The following is a 24,146-nucleotide window of genomic DNA, read 5'->3' on the forward strand; positions in this document are numbered from 1 at the left end:
TTTTGACCTTCAAATCAATATGCCTTTATTACATTACCATACAGAAATTTAATGGCACATAAATTTGAAGTGGAAAAAACTGAAGCAATGATATTGTTCTTGATCAGTTTTATTTCTTCTTGGAGACACCAACAGTTCTTCCTCTCCTACCAGTAGTTTTTGTATGTTGACCCCTGACACGAAGACTGTAAGAAGAAAAAGAAATGTTGGCATATTCCAAACTACACTGCTAAACTCTTCAATTTGAGATGAAGCTGATACCCTGTCACTTATGACATATTACACAAAATATAACAATTATTTTAGACGTTGATCTCGCCAATGTTGTGTTCAGATTTCACTATCTTTGCAGGGATGTTAAGACCAAAATTCATTTCATCCCAACCTTGTTCATGTGTCACCCTGTCTGTGTTTTTTAGTGCCATTATGTGTATTGATAGCTATTGTCTGGAAGTGATCGCAGAAGGCTCCAACACAAAATTTTAATTTGAGGTCTCCTGCAGGTCAAAGTGAAAAAATGTCAGATTTTCTACATTATGGCAAATCTTGAAACCTTTCTTAAAAGTACTAAATTGTTTTCCTATGAAATAGCATGTTAGCTGGGAAACATCACAACTATTTTCTTCCAAGTTCTGTGGAATGGTAACTTTTTGCATAAAATATATATAATGCTTTAACTGATAGAAGTTACCTTCAGCAAAAAGGCTGATTTCCAAATGTCTTTTTCTTACGTTTTCCCTGGTGATAGTTTTGTCCATAAATTAAAAAGATAATCTCTTCATATCACTGACGAATCATACGTATAATCAATCTTGTACTACTTTACCTCCCTTTCTAGACTAGTAGAAGAGAAACAATCTTAAAGGGCCAGTGGCTGTAACTTTATTTTTACGATTTTTGTTTTTAATGTCAATTAGTTTCTTGTTCTACTCCCCAAAGCTTGTTGAGATACACAGTCAGCTTATTAACTAAAACTATACTTTTGTACGCTGCATTGTGAATTGTTGTCAGGACTTGAATTCAATGTAAACAATAACAGTGCATTATAAGTGGATAGACTCTGTGTTGGTAAACTAAATAGTGGGTGTTTCAACTTGCTTTTTGGAGTAGAACACGAACTTGCAATTGACACGCAAAACAACAGGTAAAATCAAATTACCAAAATTTAGAGCTACTGGTCCTTTAAACCTTTCACCACCATGGTTTGTCCCAAATCCATTGTTTTCTATGGTAAAGTTGGACCTGTACACAGGGAACTGGGGGTGAAAGGGTCCTTTAAACATTTGATACTTACCCCCAGTAATGACGGAGTCCTCTGTGTGCACGGATTTTCTTCAGTCTCTCCAAATCTTCACGGAGTTTGTTGTCTAAGCTGTTGGAAAGAACCTGTGAGTATTTGCCATCCTTTACGTCCTTTTGTCTGTTGAGGAACCAGTCTGGAATTTTGTATTGACGTGGGTTGCTCATAATAGTGATGACTTTCTCCACCTGTAAGAATATACAAGTCAATAACACGTGTGAAACTTTATTTTTTGGGCCCTATCAAATATTAACTTTTAAGTACAGTTGTTGCTTGTGAAAGCAAAAGTGTAGCACTTGTACTAATATTGGAGTCTTTCAAATATATATTTTCATGATATTTGCAGGAATATCATATTTAATATTTGAAGACCACCATGTCTCCATTAATAAAGTTGACATTGTCTGTTTGGGATACATCCTGCCTAAACACGTGTTAATCTGTGATGACAATGCTGATTGGTTTCAATATTGATATATAAAGCCATCACATGTACAGGAACATGCCGATACATAATTCAGCCTTTTGGGGTTGACATAGGGGGACCTTCCTGTTGGGGCCATCTCTTAACAGTGTTTGACCTGTGCATGAGAAAAGTTTTTGGGCAATAGCTTACCTCTTCCTCTGTAAGTTCACCAGCTCGCTTGTTGAGATCAACATCAGCCTTTTTGCAAACAACATTGGAATAGCGACGACCAACACCCTGATATGCAACAACAAAATAAGACAGAGTACCATCAATGAGTTTCTACAGTGACAGACACATGGAGTGAGGTTTCGTAGACAAGTTCTTAATTCTAAATTTCTCAACTTATCAAAGTGTATCTTTCAGGGGAGTATACAAATGTCCTTCTGATGTACCAACTCTTTAGTAGTTTACTATATTGGAGTGAGAATTCCTCAGATCCTTTTGAGGCAGTTTTCGTGTAGTATTTGGAAGATGCATCAATATTTAGTATCATTATACATTGATATGCAAAAAACAATCAGTAAAACAATGGTTCCCACAGTACTGGGCAGAGTAAATATTAGTGGGCACGAAACCTGTTTCACGGTAATTACTGAGGGAGTTGTTTTGGATGAGGATAGAGTATTGGTCAAAGGCCCTCAGGAAACCTGTTTTACTTCGTACCCATGTGTTTCTGTCTACTTATCTTTGCATGGGCAGAGTATTGGACCAAGGAGGAAGTTGTCATGTTGTGGAAATTTCAGGATTTCAATAAATGGGCATGAAGTAAATCCCCTGGCTACCGCTCCATGAAATGGTTTACGTAAGGAGAGTGATGATTATGTACAAATGGTCTAAGAAGTCCATCACAGTGGGCAACTTTACTTCCTACTAGATTTAGCATCCTCAATGTCCTGAGAATTATGGATCATCAGCGACAAAGATGCACTTTCTATGTGAGTTGTACAATCTGTGCAGTCGACTACACAGGTTATGCGAGCAAGAACTAGTGTTGTAACCTGCAGCCAAAGCTGTAACCCTGTAAATTGCCAACACAGTGGTGTTTCATCAATTATTAAATTGTATTTGTAAAAGTTTTGAGCTCCCGATTGCAGCCGCCTTTTCATAATACACAAATTGTTATTATTATCAATTTTGTGGTAGTCTCCCACTCTCAAGTGACAGCGGCAGCATTTGTAGTTGGACTCATTATCTTCGATGTACTGAGATTTTTCTTTCCTACACTTTACATGGAGGTAGAAGAAAGACCTCTAGGCTCTACCTCTATATTTTATTTGCAATTTGCGACAACACTTCATGAAGTAAACAACATCACCGACTTACCTTGATGGCCGTCATGGCGAACATAATTTTACGTCGCCCGTCAATGTTCGTGTTCATAACACGAAGAATGTGCTGGAACTTCTCTGGAATGACGAGACTCTATGTTATGGGAAGAAAACAGAAAATCACATTACATACAAATCCCATCAAAGTTTACAACGATACCAGTAGTAGTACACACTGCATAAATAAACGGGGAAACTGTAACATACCGTGTACGTATCATTAAAATTATGTCGCAAAAGTGAAGAATGTTTTTTCTCAGATACTTCACTGGGACCCTTTTTTTAATTTCAACTTATCATTGGGCAGATGCCGTTGGATTATTAGATGACGGTAACATTGACTTACTCCCATGATGGCGGCTGAACCGGAAAAGGACGTATTTCCCAGAATGCATTACTGTGTTGCGTTTGGGTCATCACCCTGTCCTAACCAGATTTATAATTGGCCTATTGTAATACACAATGTCAGCGACCAAAGTCACAATGATGAACGTAATAGCATACTTTGGATAAACGAAGTACCATTAACATATATTTTAGCGAAAAACTCAAATGTCCATGCCAAAAATGGGAGAAACTTTATTATAAAGTGAAGATTACCTTCTCTGCAGATCTGCATTGGCCAATCAAAAGCAACCTTTCATTGATACTTCGGTAGCGTCGAAGAGGAAAATGGCAGACCCAGACGAATTTGTCGTTCAGGGGAATGACGAGGTATAGTTATACTTACAGCTTTGCTTCTTAAACGATAACAGTGGTGAAAAAGCGACTGACAGAAATCATGAAGTGGTATTTTACCTAAATTGTCGTGTATGTACAGTTTTGACTAGACTACAATCATTTTGTTTACACTGAGCACAGCCCAGCCCGGCTGTGCAGTGCACAGTACAGTGGGATAAGGGGTGGACCATTTGATATCCTGGGGGGGGGGGGGCTTGGAAGATTTGGGGAAAAAAAAAGATGCCAGGTGGAGTTGCTCGAAAAAAAAAATCTGGCTTTAAGTGGCTGATGGAAAAACAATTATGGACCATTGCGACTCGGAAAAAAAAATCTTGGCAATTGTTCGATGCACACTGCAGCATCAATAAAAATCAAGCAGTAGCTCTGGAGTTTTATAAAGCATAAACCATTTCAAGCTTGAGGAACAATAACTGAATATGAACAATTGTACAGTATACATGACCTGATGATTAGAGGAAGTATGCTGAAATTGAAATTGCTCACCAGTGTTTTCCAGAAATGTGTAAATCTGAATGTATGGATTTTGTCAAAATACCACAAGAAGAGAGACAGCCTGCAAACATTTTATTATTATCGTTTGCGTATAGAAAACTCATAACAATGAAAAAATGCATAGAGACTTAATCCAATGCGAAATATTATTACGCATTGGATCGACTCTCTACACATTTTTTCATTGTTATGAGTTTTCTATATACGCATGTTTTATTCGTAAATGCGAACACTGTTATAGTGAATTATCTTACCAATGTTTTTCTTAACAAAAGCGAATGTGTTTTGATTAGAATTGAATGAGTTTGATGGTTTTGGGGAAACTACTATGTGGTAATGAAGAATGGGAAATGGGCAATGAAATGAGCAGACAGCAGGTGATTTAAGATTAAATGTTACATCTTCACTGCAAATAAAACCATAAGTGTGTCATAAATAATACAAACAAAACAAAATCATGTTTGTTTGTTTTGTTGTATGTGAGCCACGTCTAAGACACACAACAAAAGTACTGTTTCAGTCTGTAAATGTCACCTCAGATGCCACCAGAGAAAACCATTTCCACTCCAAAATTTCATTTTTCGCGCTCTCGCTCAGTTGCTTCGCTCCCTCGCAGTCCACCCATCTACTTTCTTAAATTACCCAGCTACTTTCAATGTAAGGACAACACTGACAAGTAAATGCCATAAATGTACATGATTTTACAAATATGTTTTTGTAAAGTGAATCAAAAATGTACATGTATTTACATATCTTTATTTAGTTTCTTGAATATAGTCTGTGTGCGATAGAACAGCATCTTGTTACTGGGTGTGAAAAACCAAGCAAACAAACATTGCACCGAAATTTGGTAAAAAAAAAATATATCTCGAAGAAGGAAAGTGAAAAAAAAGTTGCCAGCATATGCCCTGTAGAAAAAAAATAATTCATGGTGAAGCACGTGGAAAAAAAATAATTGCTCTCCACCAATCTTCCAAACCCCCCCCCCCAGGATATCAAATGGTCCACCCCTAAGCCAGAATTCTATTAACGTAAACGTGAAGTCTTCAGTTACCCATTTTATTTGAGGTAAATCATATTGGCTGGGGAGGGGATATAGACGTATAGTGGAGTTGTTGTTGTTCCATGTTTCCGTTACACATAATATATCATAATTCATATCGTTTGCTTGTTTGTAACTTTATCCATGTTCATTCCATTGGTCAAAGTTCAGAATCAATCAGTTTTTTCATCACCATCACACAGAACAGCTGTATCTGAGGTTACAGATCCACTGCATCATTGTCCCTCTATGTGATGGAGGGACCGTGACGGGATTTATCGATAATATCTACTCCTAATGTATTATAATACATGTATATCCAAGCATACAGATGCATTCTCAGGAAGTAGAACTGCTAGGAGCAAAATACCCAGCGTTATAAACACAAGTGCACAATAATGTGTAAATGAACTAAGTTTCAAATTAAAGCATCTCTCCAGTTATCACATTATGTCTCAGTGGTTCAGAGGGGGATGGGGGATTCCCTCTCTGCTGACATGTTGGCACCCTCTTAGCCTAGTAATTTGTCAATGGGGACCAGCCCCTCATAAAATGGTGCCAGTCACACCTTAGAGATACAAGTAGAACACCCCTAAATTTTCTGGTAAAGGGGGAAAATCCCCCCTGTTGATGCCATCCTGGATGAAACACTGATGTCTGTTATACAACTTTGGAGACGTGTGAAACTTATAGTTACAGTATATCAGTGTATAAGGACATTGCTTCACCATTTTACAATTGGTATAGCCACAAACTGATGACGTCAAATCGCCGTACACAATACACAGTGCCATAATAGCACTGATCGCAAATGACGTCACTGTTCTCTCTCATTAATATGCATAAATAAATATTTGTCTGCAGTTTCCGCATAAACAACGAAAATAAAACCTGCAAGTGTTAGAATGGCTATTTAGCGTCACACTTATTCGTATGAATTGATGACTGAGACTACAAGCTGCAACAACAGCCGCGCATACAACAACAAAATTTGTCCGAATTTCAGCATATTTGTCCGAAAGTCGCGTGCGTGCAGCTATATTTAGTAACAAACCCAAAATCGCGATCAACGCTATTACAAGGCATGTGTGTTTTGTGTACGGCGATTTGACATCAGTTTGTGGCCATTCCACTCGTAAAATGGTGCTAGGACATTATATACTTTATATATATATATATATATAATATATATATATATAATATATATATATATATATATATATTATATATATATATATATATAATATATATATATATATATATATATATATATATATATATATATATATAATATGTGTGTGTGTGTGTGTGTGTGTGTGTGTGTGTGTGTGTATGTCTGCACATATGGTTATGAGATACTGATCAGTAGACTGTTAATACCAGTTTTGTGTTGCACACCTTTTATTTCTGCTGTAGGTGCACTCGAAATAAATTATTTTACCTATATGGTACACATAAAATTGATGCCAAGCTTGATGTAGGTACAAAATTGTCCTCTCATGACGATGAGATTGTAGTCAATTTGCAATAAAAATTTTCATTCTCTGTCAAACATACCAAGTCAGAAGATTGACAATTTCCTGCACACTTAATCACACACTACATGTATATTGTTATTGTTATTCCAACAGAATGGAGATTTACCAGAACTGAATCTCGGAGTTTTAGACTTGACTTCAGATGATTTCATTCTCGATGAAGTGGACGTTCACATACAGGAAAATTTAGGAGATGAACTCGTCAAGGAGGCCTTAGAATCAGTAAGTATCTTTCAAGGCTCATAGGAAAGTGTGTGAGCCACAGTAGTAAAATTACTATGCCAACATTGTTTCAACATTTTTGTCATTGTTATATTTCTCTGAGGTGCCCATTCAAAGACGGCCAAAATATTTAACCTGAAGAGAGTAATGTTTCTTGTAGAGAAAGTTCAACATCTAGGGTTTTGACATATATACCTGATCACTTTTGTAACATCCATCTTTAGTCAAAACACGCAACAAATGCTGATTTCAAAACACACAACAAGCATACACAAACCATCAAAAGATAATGATTTGTGTATGTTTATAAGCAAGAAAAGTAATAAACATTGTGCATCAACTATTTTATCACTCACTCACTCACTCACTCACTCACTCACTCAATCAAATGGAAAAGGTCTGTGGGTGAGTGAGAAATGTCCTGGTGGTAAACATCTTGGGATAGCCAGTCCTAATTCCATTAACCTTTTACCTGCCAGACAGTATCACTTCCCGATCTGCCAAGTCAGTAAAAAGCGGTATTGAGCCAAAACTTTCAGCTACTTTTCTTAGTATGTTATAGCAGCTTTAGTCTGTAAAAATCATGTTTACAGTATCTCTGTCTTCAGCGACCTTCAAATCTTCACATTTTTGTTAAAATGAACCATATAGGATATGTTTTGCTTCACTAGTTTTAACCAATTTGACCTGATGGTGAAAAATGAACTTGGCAGGAAAAGGGTTAAAAGACATTTGGTTATGTGTAAGTATAGAATACAATATTTTAATAGTAAAGGACATTTTATTTGCAGTGGATGGTGACATGCAGTAGAATAGTGCATTATTATCTCACTAAAATTCAATGTTTTCCTTTCCCACAGGGTGTTGATCTCAGGCACTATTCCAAACAAGTTGAGAAAGAGTTACAACAGGTGGAGAATGCATCAATACAGGATTGTATCCTTTACAAATGTGTACTTCAATCAACTTGTACAGTGCAGTCCCTGGTGGGTTGAAGTTATATTGACAGGACTAGATCATGTTGCATACAAATTTCCTCCAAATAATTTCTGTAATAGGTGGCTTAAGTTTATGTCCAGTAACTAAACTCGTCTTATATATATATTCTAGCAAAACATTTGTAACAAATCGGTGTATAAAACGATTTAATTCAAATTCTGTATTTAGCACTGTTTATAAAGGCTGAACAATCGCTGTAGTTGAAATCACCTGCAGAGCTGATCTGTAAACTCAAGTTATTGACAGGCGTTTATCTAATAATGTAATGATTGGCAAGTGTGCACTTATGCTGTTATTGTTGACATATGTACATGTATTACTGTTCAAGTTGGTTGAGCATTTCTGTCCAAGCTGGCACTGTTTTGTGTGTGGTCATAGCAAATTACTGACAGTAGAGATTTACTTTGCTATGAATTCACACCACTTTGTTCCAGCTCCCTAATAGGCCAAACCCGGAATGCAAATCAACCACGGTACAAACAAAGCCATGTGCATGATATGCGCAAACGCGCTTAGACGTACGTGTATTTCCATACGCGTTAGTACACATGTGGGCTTGTTTGTACCGGCATCACGTGATTATTTGGGCGTACTGAGTCTGTAGAACGCATCGCGTCCTTTTTATTCCGGAGTAGAACCATTGAATTTAGGTGTTGGTAAATAAGCAGCTTCACACATTGACTCCCCATCATCCATGTTCTGAGATCTGGTGTTATTGACAAAATGAATGCAGTAACATAGAGTAGTATTTCACATATATATAAGTGACAAGAACAAAGTGCAGTATTTGTCTTCCATAACCCTGGAACTCTCAGACATCAAGGAAAGCCAGAATATTGCCAGCCTACACAATCAGATATCTGCCTGTGACACCATCCTGGAGGTAAGTGATACGAACATGTTAATGAATCATGCAGCAAGCCGCTGAAGGCAGCTGAAGTCGGCACACTGATACACATGCTTTACTGCAGTACAACAAGAATAAAATTCCTGACCACATAGTAATCTAGCTACAGTCATAGCTTCAATATTTTTTACTTTGATCACAATTTGCAATTGATAAAGTTATACAGTTGCTAAGATAACTTAAGAAAATGAATAAAAACGCATCAATGCATTTTCACTTGGGATGTGACATATAACAGCTGTCATGACTTGTGTCAAGGGTCACCAGTCTAGCGCAAAGTATGTTGGGTAGCCAGGCTCGGCAAGCTGCGGTATGAAGACACGTAAATTCATTCCCTGCCCAATGGGGCACATTGCTTCATTGCACTGCCATCCTTACCAGTATACTGTATGCCTGTGATGAAGAAGAGTATCCCAAAAATGTTTTTATCAAACAAACAACTACTAGGAACAGTAAACACTACTTTCAATCGAAATTACTTTTCAAATCTTACTTTGCTCGATTTCATGGGCTCAGCCCTATTGTGATATGATTCTATGATGTTAGATATCCTATTAGTACATTTGTTTTTTAAGAGCTATATCTTTGAACAGGGCTTTATAGATTCTTACTGAACTCGGGTCCTACTACTCTTTTTGGTAGAAGCAGTGTTTTATCTTACACTAATGTATGTAATTTTATTTTACTAAATGTGATGGTGGCTGCTAAATGATGAAATTAACCAAAGAAATAATAAAATTGTTAACAGATTACTTTTAATCTTGATATCTTAACCTACCGAATGTGATATATGTCGTTGTGCATTGATAAGTAGAGTTATTCCACAGGAACTACTCACTTACATGTAGTTTGTGTGTTGTACTTTATAAAATAGAGTGAATATTCTTTTGGTTATCCTGGACATTATCACAGTAACATGTTCAGTGACAAAGGAGGTAGGAGTTGATGTGAAGTGTCTGGTTTCCCTTCCACACTAATCCCTGTGATCCCCTACTCATTCCTAGTTTCTGTTTTTCCAGAGGATGGAGCAGATGCTGAGCAGTTTTCAGTCTGATCTCGGAAGCATCAGTTCAGAGATCCAAACGCTGCAGGAACAGTCAATATCTATGAACATCAAACTGAAAAACAGGCAGTCTGTCAGGGGAGAACTTAGTCAGTTTGTTGATGAAATGGCCGTACCTGAATCAATGATCAAGTGAGTTTAACCCTGTGATTAATGTGTATTAGGCTCTTTCACAAAATATCAGAAGTCTTTCCTTTCTGTGATCACAAGGATCATATTTTATTTTTAGATGGACAGTTAATCATTGTATCAGAAGAAGCATTGTAAAAGAAGCAGTGTTCTGCCACTTTGTCTCTATGGTTACTACTCAACTATTCAAAGGCTATGTTTTTTCTTTAAGAATTAAGAACATTTTCATGTTGACTGTACAACAACTATATTTGTACTGCGACGAACAGTTTTTACCATATTACTTGAATGGTATTTACAGACAGGCTGTCCAATGTCATTGAAAGTTCAGACCGTCAATTGACATTGAAATTTCAGACAGGCTGTCCAATGACATTGAAAGTTCAGACAGGCTGTCCTTTGACATTGAAAGTGAAAAGTCGTACTTCAACCTCATCCATGACATGTCATTTAGTTTGTTATCCTAACATTTCTGAAAATCGATTTCAAAGTCAATATCACTTTATGATTTAAGTGACATTTTGATGAAGATTTTTGAGTACAGGTAGGTTGTTTCTTTCGTAGGGTTAGTTACATAAAATTTTCTCTTCCGCAGTGTCATCTTGGACACACCAGTCACAGAAGTTCAGTTCCTTGAACAAATTCATGAATTGAATAACAAGATTAACTTTGTTAAGGAACAGTCCTTCAAAGAAGCAGTGTCTTGTAAAGATGTTGAAGATATCCTAGAAAAACTTAAAATAAAGGTAAGAATGCTTTGGGCCATGTGAGGTGTGCTTGAGTTGTATAGAAGGAAATTGAATAGCAAAATGTGTGAAGGAATATTAAGAGACCATATAATTTTGTTTTAAATAAGTTGGTTTAAAACGAAATCAAACAGGTCAGTTTGTGATGTATTTAAGATACCTCTCAACTTTTTGCTATAAATGAGTGTAAGACCCCTTTTCCCAGTTCTACCAACTCTGTATCAATATTCAAATCAATGGGATTGGACTAAACAATAGTTGTGAAAGGGATGCTCCCATCACTGCAGATGTTTGTACACTGTTCTTTCAACACACATTTTATAATAATACTTCCACTAGCTTTCTCAGATTTATCATTGATTACTATGTCACGGTGCATAGTAATGGGATGTTTCATCTTGTAGCAGGAAACAATCCTGTGTTTCTTTGGTTTGCCTGTAGTCAAACACAAGTGTTCTGCTAAAGACATATCTCCCAAATATCACAAATTATATATCAAAAGTAATGTACAAATATCAAGGGTAATGTTGATAGTTCAAGTAAAGTTCAATGATATACATACCTAGACTTTGGAGCATTGAGTGATTACATATCAAATCAAATGAGACTTGTTCAAGCTCATGGAGTATTTGGCTTGCTTGCAACTAATACTGAGTCTAGATATTGCAATTGTGTATTGTAAGGCCTCATCACTGGAAAAAAGGATTTAGTTTGACATCATCAAACATTTTACTGTAGATCACTGCTTCTCTTCACCAATAATGTATAAATTTTATTCATCCTCTGTCAGGCTATTGCTAAAATCAGAGAGTTTATACTGCAGAAGATTTATTCATTCCGTAAACCAATGACTAATTACCAAGTACCACAGAACACTCTCCTTAAATACAGGTAGGTGAATCTGCAGATCAGGCTACCAGTAATTAAGCCAACTATCGGGCACTATCTTACCATCAGCAAATCTGAGTCAATGAAATAGCCAGCTTGATCGTATCTTAATGGTATCATCGAATGTTCAATTTTATATATGATGCATGCCAAAATATCAAGTACACTTGTAAAAGAGCATTCAGTTTTGAATCTTCAATTACATTTTTAATGTGCAATTAAATGCCAGTGTTGAAACAGTGGGTTGAGAAACTTGCAAAAATTTGAAAGAACTCTGGATTGACAATACACAAAAATATTTCATGAAATATTGCATGACTAAAGCATGATGATTGTTGTGAAAGATAATCTGTTTTGCATAATATTCATTCTCTGGTCTTTTTGTAGATACTACTTTGAATTTCTATTAGCTAATGAGAGGCATGTTGCCAAGGAGATACGTGATGAATACATCGATACCATGTGTAAAATTTACTATTCCTACTTCAAAGGATATTCAAGTAGATTGATGAAACTTCAGGTGCGTATATATAACAAACACTGTACTTTCAACTGTCATTGCTCGTGGTGCCAGTTCCTCTTTGATGTAGTAGCAACCTGTATGATTTCAGTCTGTCTACGGGAGCCCTGCTTTGATTTCAGTCTTTCTACGGGAGCCGTGCTTTGATTTCAGTCTTGCTATGGGAGCCGTGCTTTGATATTATCACAACTGGAAGTTGTGATATAGAGGTGGTTTCAACCGGTGTTTGATGTCGTCCATTTCCGTAAACGACAAAAGTCAAAAACTGCTGAACAGAGTGCGTTGATATTTGATACTGATACATAGACTGGTTCCAAGGTTCCAATTCCGAAAAATGGAGCCAAACGGAGCGCCGGTTAGATAGTTTTGGGAAATTTCTAACCCCCCTTTTTATCTAATTGATTTTAGGGGTCTTTCATACATGTAGTTTTGGAATGTACACCAATCCTGCATTGTGGACTGTTTTATGAGTTGTTGAACAGAAACTGAGGTTTTGATGAATGTTAGAAATATGCAGGATGGCTGATTCGAAGTATAAGAGATTTCTATGGTCTTTTGGGCATCAAAAGCATTAAAAAAAACATATTTCATAGTTTAGATTCTCACTTTTGAGATGACCCTAGGCATTTGTTAAGTAAACATCCTTGAGTCAATATACAGACTTTGACATTCCAGAGATTAAGTATCCACAACCTCACATGTTACAGTCTTTCACTACCATGGTATGGCCCAAACCCATTGTTATCAATGGAGAGTGTGGACCTGTCTACAGGAAATTGGGGTGAACAGGTTAGACAATGACGTTACAAGTTGTAGGTTAGTTATCAAGGTAGCACCAGCATAGAGTCCTGAGCATCTGTCCATGTGTTCTCACAGCAAATTACAGGGAAAAAAAATTATTTGAGAAGTTTCTCTCCTTTAAATAGAAGTATATTACAATTTAAACCTGTCATGGATAGATTCTCTCAAATGATCTGAACACAGTTATTGCCATTAGCAACAAATCTGTAGCAAGATTTATGTAAAGTTCATGAACTTACACAAGGTATTAGACAAAAGATGACCATGACTTTGCAACTTTTCAACATTTATTTCATTCAGATTTCCTCAGTTTAGTGTATAATTTTGTAATCTTAATTATACTGTCAACTTAGCTTTACTAACTTATTCATACCTCATTATTCTTACACTACTGTTATACCTTATAACCACAAAATTTCAAGAGATGCATATATGATTGTCACTTAACAAACAATTTACAAATATGTCTTCTGCTTTCCATATACATATACATGTCTCTTTTCTCATAAAAATGAGCTTAAAATCGCAATGTGAAAAATAATCTTTCAGCTATATGTTGCTCATTGACTTTGTGGTCTGTCTAATTCACAGTGAGTGTGGTTGTTGATAAATGCCGATAATACTAGGCGGTCACTATGTCCAAGCGCCATTGACGGTATTTTTTAACATAATGACCATAGGTCATTATCACAACTGGAAGTTATGATATAGGGTTAGCTTCAACCGGTGTGGGACAGTGTCCATTTTCCGTAAACGACAAAAAGTCAAAAACCGCTGAACAGACTGCATTGATATTTGGTAGAGATATTCAGACTAATTCCAAGTTCCGATTCCGAACAATGGAGCCAAACGGAGCAGCGGTTAGATAGTTTTTGGAAATTTCTAACCCCCCTTTAACTAATTGATTTTAGGGGTCTTTCATATATGTAGTTTTGGAATGTACACCAATCCTGCATTGTGGACTATTTAATGAGTTGTGGAACAGAAATGAGGTTTTGATGAATGTTACAAATATGCAGGATGGCTGATTCAAAGTATCAGAGATTTTCATGCGCTATTGGTAATAAAATTGATAAAAAACAACAAATTTAATGTTTTAGATTTCTCACATTTGTTATGACCCTTAACATTACAGACTTGATGACATAACTAGCTGCTGGACCTGTTTACTGGCGCATTGATTTAAAGACAAAGATCGTTTTATTTTGTAATAAGGACATGTGATTTCGTAAAACATAGTCTATATAGTATTAGCCTGGAAATGTGATTTTTGCGAATATTGCTTACCCCATTGACAAACAGTGTGGTTTGAAAATGGCTGGAATTCGCTACTTCGGGACTTTGTTTTCTGTGTGGATTTACTGACAAACTCCAAACCCGCAGCACCTACCCATTCAGTATTTCATGTACAGGTGTACCCAGAGATAGAGTAGTTTCACAATGTGCCAGTTGTGATCAAGTGCCATTGGCGCTATTTTTTCAGTCTTTCTACGGGAGCCCTGCTTTGATTTCAGTCTTGCTACAGGAGCCCTGCTTTGATTTCAGTCTTGCTATGGGAGCCGTGCTTTGATTTCAGTCTTGCTACAGGAGCCGTGCTTTGATTTCAGTCTCAATATGGGAGCCGTGCTTTGATTTCAGTCTTTCTACGGGAGCCCTGCTTTGATTTCAGTCTTTCTACGGGAGCTGTGCTTTGATTTCAGTCTTGCTACAGGAGCTCTGCTTTGATTTCAGTCTTGCTACAGGAGCTGTGCTTTGATTTTAGTCTCTGTATGGGAGCCCTGCTTTCATTTCGTCTTGCTACAGGTGCCTTTGGTTGCTATTACATTTTACTTGGCTCTAATAAAATTTTATAGCAACCATAGGTCACCTGTGCCCCAACTGCTGCTTGTATAGCCCAAGTGTCTAGCAAAAGTTGCACACTGCTTTTAGTGTACAGATATTGAAGTTGCTGTAAATCAATACCAAAACCAGCCTTGTAGAACAACATAACCATTTACATTGAAACATTCCCTCTGAAAATTCTGCAACAAGTGTATGTTTTTGTACATTTATATGTGTGGGTATGCATATGTATAAATCTCCTTGGCACCTATATACATGTACATGAATACATGTATATATGTGTTAGTGCCATCTTTCACTAAAAAAGGTAAATTTTTATCAAAAATAGCAAGCTCAGACAAAAATCTCAATGTCTGATGTTCAGACAGAGATTGAGAAAACTTGAGTACACACTGGTCTGTCCACAAGTTCATGTTCAAGCTTACACAAAGGTATTTGTGAAGTAAGATAATAATGTTTGTCATTTCATTTGCTGGTAAAATATCTTCTGTCATGTTAGGAAAACTTCTTACCCTTTAACTTAGCTAGCCTTAGTTTAAAGTCGCTGAGTTTTTATCACATTTGTCAAAAGTTCTGTATTTCTTCACCATCAGTGTACATTCCTGAAAATTAATATTTGGTTTTATGGTTTTGTTTTCAGTATGAAGAGGTAGCTGACAAAGATGATTTAATGGGTGTTGAAGACACTGCCAAGAGAGATATCCTTTTGAATTTGAAAACTATTACCGTATACGGTATACACCATCAGCTCCTGCCGATTGTCAAAATGCAGTTTTAGTCACTAAGTTGTCATTTGTAGAAATAATTACCCTGCAATGTTCCATGATGGAAATCCAGGATCCATGATGGAAATCCTGGATCTAAGATGAAAATCCAGGATCTATGATGGAAATTCAGTATGCATGATGGAAATCCAGGATCCATGATGGAAATCCAGGTTCCATGATGGAAATCCAGGATTTGTAATAGAAATCCAGGATAAAAGAAAGTATAAGTATTCAGTGCATTTTTCTTCCCGCTGTCTGAGTTGATTATTGTGGTTGTCTTACCTCAACAGTATCATTTTATTTGACTTTACTGTCCTCCGCAAGAAATCTTACAGTTGCACCACAGTTACCGTGGTTGCACCTTTGTAGATACAGTGCAGTATATTTGCATTTGTATATTGATGTGGTGTCCTTTTGATATACATTATAAATTGATTGATGCTCAATTGCAGTTTTGCCCCTGTTGACCCGTTAGCTGTTTTGTAGACACTCGAAGCATTTCAAATTAATCACTGGTAACTTAGGGAGTTATAAGGGTGCTGATACAGGAAAGATACCTTACTTGAGGCCCCCTAGGAAAATCCTTTTAGTTCATATTAAAATGTTTGTGTCCTGGAGTCCTCTTTTGTAGCTACCTACCAAACCCTTCTCAGTTTATCCTTGACATTCCTGCTACGATTGTTTTCCAAGCCGTCCCTCAAAAACCGTTCCACAGTGTTCACACTAGGTAATCGTGGTGACATCCTGACAACAGAGCTGGAGGCACCTATACTGGTCCCACATGCTGCACAAAAATCAGAACAGAAAGTAAGTAGCAAACTGTATACTTTGTGGAGAAATATTTGCTGTATTTATCAAGATTTTTCATCAGAAGGGAAACTTTTTAAATTAGATAAGTTATAAATTTTTAAGCAAACAGAGATCTGCCTTGTAAGAGTATGTATGATGCATCATTTGTATTTCTCATAAACCAGACTTTGCAATTTGGAGTTTATCATTTTCAGACAGAAGCTCACTCATACACCTTACCAGTAATACTGTTATTACTGCAATGGTGAAGTTGTCGAAGTTGTCAGACCGTGATCATTTCAAACGGAAGTCACAGGCTCAGAATTCTGTGGGAAAAAAAGTAGTGATTTTCTTTCCTCTAATTAAAATCTGTGCACACAGCTCTGCACCACTGTCCTGTTTTGAAGTGCCGTATTCATATTGATATGGACTGTATCAAAAGAAAAAAGTTTTGAACACCATTGTGGTGTGTTTAACTAAAATTTTAGTCAGCACGGGAGTAGATGGATGATTATAGGCAAGATAAAGGATATAGTAATTCAACAATGACTTATCATCTAAGCATTTTGTATTTCTCCACAGTATACATTTGAATGCCTATTTAGGAGTCAACACTATGCCCTTATAGACAATTGCTGCAGAGAATATCTCTTTCTGACTGACTTCTTTATGGTTGCTGGTAACAGTGCTCAAGATCTGTTCAACGCTATCATTGGCAAGACACTCACAATGTTTTTGGTAAGGTGAACACTAGTATAGTCATGATCCATACTTGTCTTTGTAAGCCATATTGCTGACATGTTGGTGTACCCTATAAAAGGGACCTGCCTCAGCATTTACTTGTATTTCCAATGAATTGAAAATTATAACAGCTGCTAGTGTTTGTCATACAGAGTGACTTTTTAATCTTTTTTAATAAAGTAAAAAATTCTCCTTTTTTACCAATCTATCCTGTCTATATTTTGTATAAAATAAAACAGACGTATAAAAAATATGTGGTTTCTCCTGGTAGAGCATTGACAAAAATAGTTCTTGTGTAAATAAAATCTTGTTTCATCATTCAGACTGAAGAGGGAACTGTCTACTGTGAATCATTCCTAGGTGACATCAGTTTTGTCAGATACATCAACAGGGATGTTTTCCACTCCTTTTTCAGAAACACATGGATATGTATATTCAAGACTGTTACGATGCAATTGCTGTCATACTTTCTATTCATATCATACTGAGATATCAAGTCATCATGCACAAAAGAATTGTTCCTGCTCTAGACAAGTAAGTCAGTGGAATTCTAAATTTTCTGTAATATTGGTGACATCACTCCCCCCCCCCTCCCCTCCCCCTAACTTGTAACATGATTGAAAACTGGGTGGGGGAATTAACCCACTGTGTATTGAAGCTTGAATGTGTTTGGATGAAGTTTCAAAGTTTGCATGTAACAGGGACTGTACACTGGGTCTCCATCATTCTTATTAACCTTTGACCTGCATGTCACACCACGTCACTGTGTGTAGAACGAACCATAACAGAAACAAAGCAAAGTACATTTGTTTTAGGTGAGAGAATATTGATTGTATACCAACTAAGTAGAATGGAAGTTATCCTAGGAATATACAAATAGCAGATTACAATATTTCATACTGTACTTCACATCATATTAGAGTATAAGATGAAGGTACAATATGGAAGACATCCAGAGTACCATTACTTGCAGCGTAACTATGGTTTCCTCCTTTCCCTAGGTGGAAATAAAAGAATAAAACAATTTATGTTTAATCTGCATCATCTCAAGTAAAAAATGTACTGGTATTTCTGTGGTACGTACATTCAGTTATAACTCATTCTCCTATAATCTGCCCTATAATCTTCTTTCATACAGGTATTGGGAAACGTTACTTGACATGTTCTGGCCCAGGTTTCAGTACATCCTGGAACTGAATATACAAAGCATCAGGGATACAGATCCACAGAAGTTTGGCACGATTGACACAAGGCCTCACTATGTAAGATACATATTGCCAATTACCATGATTTACGTGTAAAGCCATTAAGTTGTGTTCTGTGGAGATAGAAAACATTGATGACATAATTGTAGGTCACAGTGATCTATATCAAAGAATAGGGGGACTTGTCAATTGATAATGAAAATATTCCTTCTTTATCCACAATATCGACAATGTTTCAGTATTGAATCTGTATCTACAGTTGCTTTTCTAGTTTTAAGGGAATTTTTCTAATACTTTTCTCCAGAATCCCAGTATTTTGGAATCTTTTCATGTCTTCAAATTTAGCAACAGCATGACTAAAAGTCTTCTAAGTTCACATCTATCTACAAACAGACAAGTCCAACTGCATTATTGAAAATAATAAAATTTCAACCATTTCACCTCAAGTTTTATTTCAACCCGGTAGTTTTCAATGTTACAAATCAGGCAATCTAGAGGAAAGTGGGTGTTAACAAACAGACTGTGGCATTATCAAGTTGGGCAATATTTTTGGTGGTTTTAAACATGATTTCTCTTGAACAGTTCTGAGATAATAAAGGTAAACCCCTTGAAAAACACACATATTTAACAAACAGAGAAGAAATATGTTCAGGGTTAATATTATTTGCTCTGGTGCACCTGGAGAACATTTTGCCAAATCTTCCTTATGAAAACAATCAGGTTCATTCATTCATTCTTTATGGGAGCCAATCAGCTTTCTAAAAAGTAGTGACTGTTTTTCATGGAGCCAAAATATAAATCTCTGAAAGTACATCTGAATAGAAACTGATATAAATACTGGAAATTGACAACAAAAATAACAGTACAAAGCTGAGGAAAATAACTTGCGGTACAATAAGTAAAAGCGAATACAATACAATATTACAAAACATCCAAGACACAGCGGGAAGATGCCCGTTTAAAACTTTTCAGAGATTGCAGCTCTCTATGTAAGTAGGAATCCTATTCTAAATATTGACTGCAATATATTTCTAGGAATTTCTATGACAGTCATTGTAGTAAAAATCTCCTCTGTCACTTGCCCTAGTTCTATAATTATGGATTTGATCTATTCTAGTGGACATATTAAGATAGGGAGGAGTTAAATTATTATTTATCTTATACATCAAAACGCATTTACAAAAGTAAAATCTTTGTTTCACTGACATCCACTTCAACCTTTTAAGCATATCTACACTGTGTGTTCTATAGTGACATTTCAATATGATACACATGCCACGGTTTTGCAGTCGCAAAATATTGGCCTCACTACAATGAGACTTAACAGTATAATAATCGAAATCATACCCATAATCCGATAACGCTAGATCAAACTTCGTAATACAATAGTTATAACCACAAAACAGCACAGAACAGACAGTAAATCACCGGTACACACAACAAAGTATTACAATAGTCAAGGTAGGGAAGAACTAGTGTGTGTTATAAGGTAATGCGAATATCTATGGGTCCTCCTATCGTAATTAAAAACAGAACCTCAGCATTACCTTTATTTGTAAAATTGTTCTGCATGGTCCAAGCATTCTTCAGTCTTATCAGTGCTTTTACTGTACAACAAATTTTACTGACATTGCTTACCCCCTAATCTTGAAATTCTCCACAGATTACCAGACGATATGCTGAATTCTCAGCAGCTCTTGTGAGTCTAAATGAGACTTTTCCAGATGAGAGAGTCAACAAGTTACTTGCTCAACTACAAGCAGAAGTAGAAAACTTCATTCTGAGAATGGCTGCAGAGTTCCCTCATCGTAAAGAACAACTGATATTCCTTATCAACAATTATGACCTCATGTTGACTGTCATCATGGTAAGTTCTGATGTATCAGATCTTACTAGACCTTATTTGAGAAACACCTGAAAATGAACATTGCATTAATTCATTTTCGCAATGGTTTTGTTTATCATGTCTAAAACCGGGGTCGAATATATGCATGGCCACCCATTCACTCAGTATCTTTCAACATGTCAAACAATATAAGTAGTATCTCACATCAAACAAAATTGATGAAAAATGGCTGACTTTGTCCCTTTAATGAGGAAATTTCTCATTGTCCTGGTATAGATATCTAGTATAGGTTGTCTAGATTTGAGGAAAACATATTGATTGAATGAAGAGAATGCAGTCTGAGGAAGTATAAAAATACCTTTTGACACAAAATGGCAATGACACATTACTGATCAATGAAACATGGTTTTTATGGACATTAAGCTGAAATCATTCTTGTGCAATAGTGAAGAAAGATCAAACATGAAAAGTTTTTAAACATATCTTGAAGGTTTGATATGTATGATTTATCCAACCAGGAACGCACCAAGGATGATTCCAAGGAATCAGAAAGCTTTCAACAATTGTTGAATGCCAGAACTCAGGAGTTTGTGGAGGAGATATTGGCTCCTTACTTTGGTGGTCTGATCTCCTTTGTCAAAGAAACAGAGTCTGCTTTAGAAAGAGGACATGGTGAACAACTCAAAAGAGAAGAGCGTGAGTAGCAGTTGTTTGATGTTTTTACCTTGTCTCTGAATAGAGAGGTCCACCACATCCTTGGAAAGTATAGTATTTCATCAATATTCAAAATACAAGAAGGTTGACTTTTTACCCAATGGTAAGCTTCTCCAACTTATGTGTTGAACCAAGTCATTCAAACAATGGGGCTCTTGTGCAAGTGAAATCTGTCACCTCCTCACCAATACATGCACTTTTGATAAAAGTGCTTAAAAATATTTGACCATACCACTTCGAGTAGTCGGGCTGTTTGTCAACATAAGTTTGGGTTCAAATATATGCAGTAATCACAGAGAGAGATATCAATGTTCAGGATACCAGTGTGCATATCTGATCAGACAAATACCTGTACTTGAACATTGATTTTCAAACAATTTAGAACTGTTCTATGAAAAGTTAAAAGTGTGTATGTTTTACAAATGTGTGCACTTGATTTGCCTTGACAGAAATTTGAAGTACTGTAGAATTAATTAACAAGATATGCAAAGAAAACCATTGTTTATGATAGAGGGGAAAATATACAACTCAGAAGCAATGAATTAATTACATGAAAAAGCTGAAGTCAAATACATATCTTGTAACAATCTTTGTGTATCGTTTGTAGATTTGCTTTTCTACTGCAGTCACTTATTGTATGATAATGTGGTTTATATTTTGATCAGGTCGTGTGCAGCAATTAGTCAGAGGGTTTGCCTCGGACTGGAAACGTGCAATAGATCTCATCAACCAAGATGTGATGAGATCATTTACAAATTTCAAGAATGGCACACAAATACTGCAGGTAAGCAAGTGAACTCCCTTGGACATGATGTGATCTTCAGATGGTGACATATACGTGGTGTGTTGTGAACTGTTTTACTATATAGCTGGATATGGATATTGCTAGTATCAGTATTTCAAGTTGTACATACATAGCAGTATCAGTGCTTGAATAGCAAGGTTCTTTAACCCTTTCACCCCCAGTTCCCTGTGTACAGGTCCAACTTTACCATAGAAAACAATGGATTTGGGACAAACCATGGTGGTGAAAGGGTTAAACCCACAAAAAATTTATAATGGTAAGTTATGCAAAAGTGAAGAAATTTACAGCCGTAATTATGACATTTGTGGTTATAAATATACATAATGCTATTAAATGTTAAGGTAGGAATAATGTTTCTCATTTTGTTTCTGATTTTAAAATTGGTTTTGCTCTGGCTTGATACAAACCTTAATATAGCTGCAATCCTTTATGCCCTTTTTTGATGTAGTTTGTGGAACTTTTATGTGTAAATTTTAGGTAATATTTATGATGATGTTTTGTGTACCTGTCGTAAACAATGTAAGTCATGTGGAGAAAAAGCAGTACAAATACATGTGGCTGGAGTACACAACCCCACAAATGTATGCTGGTGCGTCTGCTGCAGACAGCACAAATTTAATCTGAAGTTAGGCTATAAATAATAATGGGCTTGGTCAAACAGTGAAGTAACTGTTTTTGCAATCCTATGAAAACTCTTTTGATGTTTCAATGAAGATCAACTCTTTATATGAAATATTACCAGAGTATACACGCAATGCTTTGGACCCTTGACTTCTACTTGTGTATAATCACCTGAATAACTGCTCTGTGTGTGTGCCTAAGATAGAATTTGGTCAAAGAGTATTGAATATTTTTGTTATGCTGGTACTAAGTGCTTTTGAAATAGAATAAACAGTAGGTCAAACTATTTTCTAAAACTTGCTTCAGTAAATTCAAAGCATCATTGTACTGTTGCTGACACAAAATGTAGATTTTTTACATAACAACAGTATATTCATGATCCATGTGTCTTTTCCTATGGACTTTCATATGATATTCATATCTATAATTCCAGGGAGCACTGACTCAGTTGATCCAATACTACCATCGTTTCCAGAAGGTATTATCACAGAATCCATTCAAGAGTATGCCAGTCAGAGGAGAGCTCATCAACATCCATCATGTCATGGTTGAAGTGAAGAAACACAAACCTACCTTTTGAAAGCAGAGATCACCCCTTCCCCACACTGCCCCCCACCTAACGACATCCTCTGACCTGTGTAATGGCTTTAACTTGCCATGGAAGACAATAGGACTAAACCAAATCTTTGTTGCTAAAGGGGGGAATATTTATTATGACATTGTAGATTGCAGTATCTTAGTGACAGCTTAGTAACACTGTAGAAAGGTGAGTCACCATCATTTGGCAAATTTTCAGTTTTCCTCAGAAAATCAGTTATCAACATTCTGATTGCAATGCTGCTTCTTAGCATAGTTCTTCACAGACATGTAGTTTATGCAGCAGAGTGAGAGCTGTGCTATTTTGATCATTAATTCAGCGAATACATATGTAAATCATCCTATAGTCATGAACAAGAGACAGTATTCTTTCGATTATAATGTATATACAAGACCTGACATTCAGCAGACAGCATAGGATCTTCACATGTATAATGTCTTTCATTTGAAACATGTTCATGTTTCCTCTCAGAATCATTGAATGCAGACACGATAAAAGGCAAACAAAGCCATTGAAAGTTGATTCTTGTATTTTGTGTGTATTTATGCACATTCACTGCAAATTTCAGTATAAATTTGATGATGAGATACACAAGTACTTTGCCTTGGTTACATACATGTGTATTGTTTCTACGTGTTTGGAAGCTACTTCAAATAAATAGTAGAGACTCAGAAAGGAACAAATAATTTGTCAAAATGTCTTTCATGTGTAAATACCTGAATGGTTATGTATATCTTGTCAGTGTGGGTATCATACCCATTAATTTTTGGAATATTTATATGGTGAAAGTCTGTGACATCAACAGAAATGTAATGTACACATACACAGGGACTGTATGTCTTATATGTGTGAGTATGCAACATTTAACTGATTAACTGCTTATTTAGGTAACTCATAATTAAATTGACATACAAATTTACACTGTACAATAAGGCTCTAGTCTGAGAGTTGTATGTTGTCATCAGGAACAGTGATTCCTAAAATTGCGTATGTTATCACGAAGACATATGTTGTAAGATTATTAACATCATTG

At 36.2% G+C, this 24,146-nt stretch overlaps 2 protein-coding genes and 1 long non-coding RNA gene across 3 annotated transcripts; 1 reads left to right on the forward strand and 2 right to left on the reverse strand.

The window, feature by feature from the left end:
* Nucleotides 1-3,530, reverse strand: LOC139152668 (small ribosomal subunit protein uS13). Its single transcript, XM_070725952.1, has 5 exons — nucleotides 3,444-3,530; nucleotides 3,093-3,191; nucleotides 1,917-2,003; nucleotides 1,295-1,488; nucleotides 1-185 (listed from the first exon to the last, which is right to left on the reverse strand). The coding sequence occupies exons 1-5, from the start codon at nucleotides 3,447-3,449 to the stop codon at nucleotides 110-112; spliced, it is 462 nt and encodes a 153-aa protein (XP_070582053.1). The 5' UTR covers nucleotides 3,450-3,530; the 3' UTR covers nucleotides 1-109.
* LOC139152667 (vacuolar protein sorting-associated protein 52 homolog) lies at nucleotides 3,499-23,813 on the forward strand. The gene is made up of 17 exons (XM_070725951.1): nucleotides 3,499-3,811; nucleotides 7,004-7,132; nucleotides 7,993-8,068; nucleotides 8,947-9,014; nucleotides 10,058-10,233; nucleotides 10,826-10,976; nucleotides 11,767-11,867; nucleotides 12,252-12,384; nucleotides 15,668-15,725; nucleotides 16,471-16,601; nucleotides 17,166-17,321; nucleotides 17,740-17,858; nucleotides 18,463-18,586; nucleotides 20,193-20,396; nucleotides 20,894-21,071; nucleotides 21,755-21,873; nucleotides 22,949-23,813. The coding sequence occupies exons 1-17, from the start codon at nucleotides 3,770-3,772 to the stop codon at nucleotides 23,093-23,095; spliced, it is 2,112 nt and encodes a 703-aa protein (XP_070582052.1). The 5' UTR covers nucleotides 3,499-3,769; the 3' UTR covers nucleotides 23,096-23,813.
* LOC139152669 (uncharacterized) lies at nucleotides 18,253-20,255 on the reverse strand. The gene is made up of 3 exons (XR_011556680.1): nucleotides 20,168-20,255; nucleotides 18,610-18,642; nucleotides 18,253-18,321 (listed from the first exon to the last, which is right to left on the reverse strand). It is a non-coding gene; the product is annotated as an uncharacterized lncRNA (long non-coding RNA).
* Nucleotides 23,814-24,146: the final 333 nt, after the last annotated feature.

The sequence above is a fragment of the Ptychodera flava genome, chromosome 16, assembly GCF_041260155.1.
Source record: "Ptychodera flava strain L36383 chromosome 16, AS_Pfla_20210202, whole genome shotgun sequence".
NCBI classification, from domain to species: domain Eukaryota; kingdom Metazoa; phylum Hemichordata; class Enteropneusta; family Ptychoderidae; genus Ptychodera; species Ptychodera flava.